This window comes from Neodiprion fabricii, chromosome 1 (assembly GCF_021155785.1).
Source record: "Neodiprion fabricii isolate iyNeoFabr1 chromosome 1, iyNeoFabr1.1, whole genome shotgun sequence".
Classification (NCBI taxonomy): Eukaryota; Metazoa; Arthropoda; class Insecta; order Hymenoptera; family Diprionidae; genus Neodiprion; species Neodiprion fabricii.
Genome location: NC_060239.1, coordinates 26,064,767 through 26,074,035, shown reverse-complemented (window position 1 = coordinate 26,074,035; position 9,269 = coordinate 26,064,767). Strand labels below are relative to the sequence as shown.

At 38.2% G+C, this 9,269-nt stretch overlaps 1 protein-coding gene across 7 annotated transcripts; it reads left to right on the top strand.

The window, feature by feature from the left end:
• Positions 1-1,109: 1,109 nt before the first annotated feature.
• On the top strand, positions 1,110-6,471 carry LOC124183200 (sphingomyelin synthase-related protein 1-like). Of its 7 annotated transcripts, none has more exons than XM_046571598.1 (6): positions 1,110-1,298; positions 3,026-3,407; positions 4,073-4,404; positions 4,522-4,671; positions 4,747-4,901; positions 4,988-6,471. In XM_046571598.1, exons 2-6 carry the CDS (start codon positions 3,105-3,107, stop codon positions 5,413-5,415), a joined length of 1,368 nt encoding a protein of 455 aa, XP_046427554.1. In that variant the 5' UTR covers positions 1,110-1,298; positions 3,026-3,104; the 3' UTR covers positions 5,416-6,471. The 7 variants fall into 7 exon arrangements, with proteins under 7 accessions (XP_046427554.1, XP_046427820.1, XP_046427464.1 ...); XM_046571864.1 differs by lacking the exon at positions 1,110-1,298 and adding an exon at positions 1,534-1,552; XM_046571508.1 differs by lacking the exon at positions 1,110-1,298 and adding an exon at positions 1,563-2,016.
• Positions 6,472-9,269: the final 2,798 nt, after the last annotated feature.

Sequence of the window (9,269 nt, the reverse complement as noted above, 5' to 3'; positions counted from 1 at the left end):
TCTACGTGCTCTAGCATAAAATGGGGTGATTATATCTGCACAGTTTATAATCAGGTTATAATTACAAATCCTGTAAGATGCTCGGTCGTTTTTATAACGGGAGGTCGAACAATAGAAACAGTCTGAACTGCGTTCCAAAACAATCGCTTATTTAATTGTGAGGCAAAATCTATAGTATTTTTATTTGTAAATATTTTCATGGTTGAAATGATATTTTTCTCGTCTCGTGACCCGTCTCTGTTTCAAGCCAAGGTTAAGGCCGTTCGGTATATGTCCTTGAAATGCATATCCGCAGTATTTTGAAACACTTGAGTAAGTATTCAAGTCAAGATCATTGTACACCATTTTTTGTACTCCCGTTTGCGATTAACACTACCGGATGTTTATTTAAGGATTTATTTTGATGAGTAAACACAATCGTTTACTACGGTAGAAAGTACAAGTAAATAGTGTCGAATAAATGCTATCTCTGTAATTATCTAGCGATTGATTGCTGCGGTGAGCACACAGGAATTCGATGTGCTTATGAGGTGCTAACTGTCGATGGACACACTAATTACATCGATGCAATGATAACTTTTACTACATAGTTCACGGAATCGGTCATCGTAAATTGAACGATTTGGAATGGATATCATCGTTCAAGAGTTGGCAGGAAAAATAACACGACCAACGCATACGTACAGGTATTATATAATGCCATGTCCGAACAAAGGTATTCTGTACTATATTTTCAGGCGTTATCGTATGTATGTAAAGTACAAAGCTCGGGTTCTCGCGACGAATAGCGTATCAACGCATCAGAATTTTAAATATAATATGCGGTATGAAATGGTAAAAGCTACAAATATATTCTCGTGGCAATTGACACGCACATGTCACGTGCCTTGGATACAGCTCTGCCAATATGCAGTACATAGTAGTAGAATGTGATCTGTAAATAGAATGATACTCTGTACTGTATGTTTTCATCGATATTTCGACATAGATTATAGTTGCTGTTATTGGTGCTGATATTTGTATCGTAAATCTCTTATGCGCATATCTATCACGCCTATGTACGACATAGACATAATAGGATATGCGAAACGGTCATTGCGCGTTTAGGTCAGTTCATATTCGTCATTTGCGACATTCACCTGCTCCAGTGTTAAATCGAGCGTATAATTTGCCGTACAAAGAAATTGCCTGGTACTCCGCTGTGCCGTGTAATTATTCTTCTTATTATTGTTATTGAAACACCTCAGTTTACTTAGCATCCTCGATTCTACGCCGATCGGGAGTTCGTTTGACGACACGTACGTATACAGGAAATAGACCCAAATCAGCTCTCGCTACAGTAAAACTGGGGAATTTCGAAACGTATGCTTCTTCGTATTTTCGATATTCTTTTTAAGGCAGTGCATAGTTGCGTGGGGCTACGGGCGAATTTGAATTTGACAAAATTTGGTACGTGCGTATAGTTTTTGTCGCTTGAAACTTCGCTTATTCTATTTTTTTTTTTCAGCAACACGTAACTCGAAATTGTTATCAGATTCAACATCGTCGTACGGTAAGATTTTCGCCAACTCAACGGGTTCAATTGAATTTCTGGTCACTCTTTATCTCTCGGTTATCTCTGTACTGTACTACACCAATATACCTTTGAACCGCGGCAGAGTCCATCCGACGCGCTCGTGACGCTGTCTTACCGCTCTTTCTTACCGACCGATGAGTCATCCCTGCGCGTACGGGCAACTCGATCGACTGTCGGAGGGAGGGATCTGGGAAAAACTTCAGTACATACCGTAACATGGCGCGTTCCAATTGACCCGCGTTCGTTCAGCTGGTCAGCTGTGCTACGCAAGAGCTCGCGAGTCGTCAAACAATTCGTAGTGTACTTTATTTTGATTCTCGGTTCAGAATCTTCTCCGTCGCTGATGTTGCGTTCCGCGTTATTCCGATTGTTCCTTTTCTACAAGAAGAGACAGCGCATCGTCGAGGTGTAATTCTGGTAATACGCTGATACTTTCCCAGGCACGTATTGTAGAATTTGAGTAAAATTTCACCCATGCATCTATGCAACACGCGTCGCTGACAGGCAGGATCAGGCAGTGCAGCGAGTGTTCCGCTCACATGTACTGTTATGTCCTCATTTTCTACACGTACTGTAAACGTTTCTTGTCTTCTGGATATAATTTTGCGCATGCTGATGCACGCGATAAGTGTTATCTAATTTGGCAGACGTATTTCGTGACCTATAACCGTCAATCGTTGAGCCAATTGTTGCTAAATAACAAGTTTTCTTTGTAGCATGTCTGTACGTACGTGCGTATACATGTATTTATTTTTAAAATATCACATGCTCAGCTCTTCATTTTACCCGCACAGCTGATATAATGACTGATAAAAGTCGCAATAGATCTGCAGTTATTTCTCACTTGTTGCACTATTCCTGATGATTCAAATATTGGGAAGCAGTAATTTTTTTTTTTTCATCTTCGAAATTCATTACACTGACCTTTGTTGAAACGTTCATGCATATTTCCGCACAACATTAGCTGGACAATTGCAGTTCCTCGGTAATGAGAGAATTGTGACACAGTCGTAGTGATAAAATTTTTATGTAGTAATACGTATATACACTCTTTAGTTTTATCTACTATAACTTTTATATACTCGCTGTTCGCTAAACTCAAAATTGGTGGAGGTGACACTCACTTTGGACATTCTATTTCTAGATACGGAACACCTCTAATTGCCCTTTTATTGCAGCCATGAGAAGTGTATTTTAATTTTAACTTCTTAGCTGTCTGACGATGTATTTCTCTATTTGAATGTCAATCGGTATGTCACAGTATTGTAGCTGAGCACTATTCATAATTTATAAACTAGATTCTTAGTGTTCTAACAAAAATTATAAAGTCTCATCACCCCCTACAATGGATTGTTATATTTAATACCAAATATATAATAGACATTCTCGTTATCCATACTAACATGTATAATGTTACTACTGTATTTACTTAATCCTATCATTTTCCAGAAAACTTTACTTTATTCCAACCGGCAAAACGCACAGTTAGAAAAATATACGATAACCAAATTAATGCATAACCAGAAAAATGGTCACTAAGAGTGTGGCGGAATGGACAACCCAAGATGTTGCAATCTGGTTGGAAGAAAATGGTCATTGCCGATTTAAGGACGCTTTTGAAAATGTACATTCAATAGATGGCAGAGCACTCTTGACCCTAACGGAAGAGGATCTGAAGCCTGAAGTGATGAGTATCAGATGCATTGGAGATATCAAAAGACTGCACATCAGTATTAAACAGTTGCAAAGAGACAACATCACTACTTTGTACGAGTTGGGACAGATCGACTTGTTCCCATCGACCACTTACTATACTCATCAACGCCAAGATGTGAGTAAATGAGCAAGGCTGAAATTTGTGAAGCTACGAATGTATAGGTAAAAAATAGTAAGAATTAGAGAGGTTCACTAGTTTTGGTGAGGGTGACAGAGAATACTGGTTCAGGCCCAATCGACCTTTCCCACAGAGCTGCTCTATGGGTCATGGAACCTATCAATTAGCACATTTGCTTACATTTGTGTTGATTACTTATAAATGATTCAGGCGAAGCAAATCAAATTTTTTATTCAACTTCCTGAATATGTTCTCTGTAGTTTCAATAGTTCTGTGTTCAGCTCTATTCTGTTCAACAACTAATTTTCAATTGAAAATGCAATATTTTGCTGCATCTTTCATACGAGCCCATGCATGAAAATTTTATTTTTTCTTTTTACTACGAGTGCATGGTGTAGACAAAAATTTTCAATCCAGGTATATCTACAATCGTGGGGATAGTATTGAAAAAGTCGTTGAATATTTCTTTGCATCTTCATAAAACTAACAAACCTCCTTAAAGTAAAATGACACTGGAAGTCAGGTGACAATTTTTCACGCATATATTTCTTACTTATCTTTGAATTCAACTTTCTGAACAAAGTAGATACGGTCAAACATGGTATTATTATTATTATTCAAAATTAGTCAGTATTGGAGTCAATGTTTTACTGATGTTTCAGGTACCCAGCAATGGAGTGGTTAACAATGACGCCTCCATGGAACACGAGTCGTACTCAGCATCCGTGTCTGAAGATGGCCAAGCATCTCATCTACCACCAGAAATTTGGAAAACTTTCATAAGCTTAGGGTACCTCTTCATTGTCACATGGATCACTGCCTTCGTTATGGTCATTGTTCACGATCGAGTACCTGACATGAAAAAATACCCACCATTACCAGACATATTTTTAGATAATGTTCCACACATACCGTGGGCTTTCGATATGTGCGAAGTAACAGGAACGTTACTGTTTGCGATTTGGCTGGTGGTGCTTATCTTTCACAGATATAGGTAATATAGTATATCGAATCACATTCCTCATTATATAAAGTTTATTTCAGATTTTTACCTCAAAACTGTTTGTATTCTGCGAAACCTATTTTAATCTAGACTTGACATTTTCACCAGGTTTATATTACTACGAAGATTCTTTGCCCTGTCCGGGACAGTCTTCCTTTTGAGATGCGTAACCATGCTCATAACTTCTCTGTCTGTACCTGGTGCTCATCTGCAGTGTCAGCCAAGGAAGGGGTCTGATGAAGAATGGTCGGGGTATGCGTACGTATAAGATCTCATTTCGACGTAAGTAAACGTGATTTTCAGTACTGATTATACATTATTGTCTTTTTACAGGACTGCGTATGGTGAACTCTACAACAAGATATCTATGGCGTATGTAATCTGGAGAGGCGCCGGTATGTCCATTCAAGGAGTTCGAACTTGCGGTGATTACATGTTCAGCGGGCATACAGTGGCATTAACTATGTTGAACTTCTTCATAACTGAATGTAAGCTACACCATTCAGTATAGCTAATATCAAATTGCAGTAAGGAATGGAGAGTAACACTATCAACTTAATCTTTTCATTTTCAGATACATCAAGGCAGTTGTACTTCCTGCACACGTTCACGTGGATGCTTAATATGTTTGGAATATTTTTTATTCTGGCAGCGCATGAGCACTACTCTATCGACGTGTTTGTTGCATTTTACATAACTTCTCGACTCTTTTTGTATTATCATACACTGGCTAACAATCAAGCCTTAATGCAACGGGATTCCAATCGAACAAGAATTTGGTTTCCACTGTTCAGCTTCTTCGAGTCGTCGGTTGACGGGATTGTTCCAAACGAGTATGAATCCCCTTCAGAGATCATTTGCAATTTGATATGTGCCGGAAAGGATGCGTTCAATTTCGTTCATTCTCACATCTCGTTTCACAAAGCCCAGCTTTGCAACAACGTTGAGGAAGTTCCGTCGAATGGCAGAGGCGGCGATAGTGGTAAAAAAAAGAAACTTTAACGTTACGTCAATTTTTACAAGGTGTATTATAATATTACGAATTTAAAAAAATCGTTATTCCTTTAGTGAACTTCGCTTTGTACGTATGCATGAATCCATATGTGAGTGAATTGTATGCATATTGCCGTTGTTTCTGTAATCTCAATGAGACGCATTCGATCGATTCGGAGATGTCTCTGTTTATCTATTACTTATTGTGTAAACGGTCAAGTTTCGCACGTATCAGTTTCAACGGCAATATATACGGAACTGATGATCACATTCCCGTTAAATGCTAATCTTTTTACTACGTAGTTAGTATACATTGTATATTCTAGTCCAAAATGAAAATCATGGTGCCGTAAATATCACGTCGACCTAAATTGATGATAAGATATTTTTAGAAATACTCTAATCAGCTTGGCTACAAACTATTTTTATACGTGCAAACTAGAAAAACATGGAGAAAAATGGAAAATAAGATTTGATAGACAGAGGAAAAGGAAATATGCGCCCACGATGCTTATCCGATATATTTTAAAGCAAACACTTCGTGCTTTAACAAACACAATTTTATAATCACATTTGTAGCACCCTAAATATAATATGATAACATTATTATACTATTCGCTCACTATGTCATTATTGAAATGAGAAATCTAGCCTAAATTATTTGTTTATTATGTTGAGACGTAAAGTAAGTCGCACAATTACAATTTACCTTTGCCAAATAATGATACATATATTGCTATTGAGCCAATAGAGCACAAAGATCATTAGTTATACATATTTAGTTGTGTATATATACGTATAGGTTTTCCATTTGCGAAATATATTATTTATAGACTGATTCATTAGCCATTACATCTTGAACAAATTTGCTGTAACATTCTGACTATAAGTTGAAGTTTGAGAAACTGGATAGAATTAGAATAATTGCTATTCGACCGCAGACACGGTCACTAATTCTCGAGTGAATTGAGAAACTATTTTCAATAAGTAATTAAAATTCATAAGGTTAAAGATTTTATACCGGACTTCTAGTTTATAGCGTCAATAAAACAAGTGTTTTTCAAACAAACAAACCAATTCTCTCTCCTCAGCTACCGCAATTATTTTGAAAATTTGTTTAAAGCATGAATAATTTAAATTGGCACAAGTACAAGCTGTTGAAGGTCAACAAGAAGAATGGAACGTTAACTGAGAACGTGTATGACTCTTTGTCATTAGGTAGACCCATGATTGGAAAATCTTGACTAGTGAGATAGTTGAAAAATTGAAAAATCTGTCCACATTAAGTTTTCTTGTAATCTAGTACTGACTCATCCGGGATCGACTTAAAGTCGGTGCAGTCTGGCACTTCCTTGGGAGTCTGGATCTCATATGAGTTCAGCGATTCTACAACAAGAGAGTTACCATGCACCTGCATTAGAAATGAATATTTTTCACGAGATAAGGTTGGGCTTTGCTCCAGTATTAGTCATTGCTTAGGCCAACGCATACTAAAGATGGACACGCAATATTCGGTGTGTCCGCTTTGTTGAATAGCAGTGTGCGTGTAACCTCAGCTAACGGTTATTGTGAATCTGTAACGCTTTTGTCGAAATATTTGCAAAACGTAGTTGCACGCCTATTTCGGCGATATCTACCTGGTTCTTACGTAATTCGTCCGTTGAAACGTACCTCTTGAAACGAAAAAAAATGTGAATTATTACGTCCGTGAAATATTTCAGTATCGCTTGGTGAAAAATAATATAATAGATTAGATAAAATACACCTTCAAGACGGTGTTACGAATATAATATATGATCTTTCCTGATCATTATTGGACAACTTCGAGGTTTGTTGAGAAAACTTCATTCCGAAGCTATGTAGATGTTGTTTTACAGAAGGAAATCATTCGGCTCAAGGCTGAACTTGCTGAAAACAGCGTATGTGATATTACGAGAGCGAAGGAAAAAACTTCGTCGGTTGTATTACTAGTTTCTGAAATAAGAGGGTCTGTGCGTTAGAATTCGAAAGCTATGAATGATTTAGATGGTTTCGATCACAAATTAACCTATGTCGAAATATGATCAGATTGATTTCGTAATTCTCTACATCGACGTATTGGAAAAAACGGTTGCGGGAAGTCCCAATGCGCTGCGATCAACGCATCAAAAGTTACAGCCGAAAAACGAAAACCCGAATTTTCGACATTTTTCAGCAGGTGCTTTTTCGGTCGCCATTTCTCTCCTGTTGGTCCTACGCTCTTTTCGCTGCGATTTCTGAGTTTCTGAGGGTGCAATTGGCCAGATGAGGGTCATTTAAATCGAATCTGAGACCAAAAGTTTTTTGCCCAAAAAAAAAGCAAGGCTAACCCCTTTCCATTTTTGGCGAAAATTCTCACGATTTTCAAAAGTGCTGGAATTGATCATTTGTGGCACTAATCCGACGTAATTTTGCGAGAGAAATCGATTGGGCGCAGTTTCAATACGCTGCGATCAACGCATCAAAAGTTACAGCCATAAAACCAGAACCTCAATTTTCGACATTTTTCAGCAGGTGCTTTTTCGGTCGCCATTTCTCTTCTGTTGGTCCTACGCTCTTTTCGCTGCGATTTCTGAGTTCCTGAGGGTCCAATTGGTCAGATAAGGGTCATTTAAATCGAATCTGAGACCAAAAGTTTTTTGCCCAAAAAAAAAGTAAGGCTAACCCCTTTCCATTTTTGGCGAAAATTCTCACGATTTTCAAAAGTGCTGGAATTGATCATTTGTGGTACTAATCCGACGTAATTTTGCGAGAGAAATCGATTGGGCGCAGTTTCAATACGCTGCGATCAACGCATCAAAAGTTACAGCCATAAAACCAGAACCTCAATTTTCGACATTTTTCAGCAGGTGCTTTTTCGGTCGCCATTTCTCTTCTGTTGGTCCTACGCTCTTTTCGCTGCGATTTCTGAGTTCCTGAGGGTCCAATTGGTCAGATAAGGGTCATTTAAATCGAATCTGAGACCAAAAGTTTTTTGCCCAAAAAAAAAGTAAGGCTAACCCCTTTCCATTTTTGGCGAAAATTCTCGCGATTTTCAAAAGTGCTGGAATTGATTATTTGTCGCACTATTCCGACGTAATTTTGCGAGAGAAATCGATTAGGCGCAGTTCCAATACGCTGCGATCAACGCATCAAAAGTTACAGCCAAAAAACCAGAACCTCAATTTTCGACATTTTTCAGCAGGTGCTTTTTCGGTCGCCATTTCTCTCCTGTTGGTCCTACGCTCTTTTCGCTGCGATTTCTGAGTTCCTGAGGGTCCAATTGGTCAGGTAAGGGTCATTTAAATCGAATCTGAGACGAAAAGTTTTTTGCCCAAAAAAAAAGTAAGGCTAACCCCTTTCCATTTTTGGCGAAAATTTTCGCGATTTTCAAAAGTGCTGGAATTGATTATTTGTGGCACTATTCCGACGTAATTTTGCGAGAGAAATCGATTGGGCGCAGTTTCAATACGCTGCGATCAACGCATCAAAAGTTACAGCCATAAAACCAGAACTTCAATTTTCGACATTTTTCAGCAGGTGCTTTTTCGGTCGCCATTTCTCTTCTGTTGGTCCTACGCTCTTTTCGCTGCGATTTCTGAGTTCCTGAGGGTCCAATTGGTCAGATAAGGGTCATTTAAATCGAATCTGAGACCAAAAGTTTTTTGCCCAAAAAAAAAGTAAGGCTAACCCCTTTCCATTTTTGGCGAAAATTCTCGCGATTTTCAAAAGTGCTGGAATTGATTATTTGTCGCACTATTCCGACGTAATTTTGCGAGAGAAATCGATTAGGCGCAGTTCCAATACGCTGCGATCAACGCATCAAAAGTTACAGCCAAAAAACCAGAACCTCAATTTTCGACATT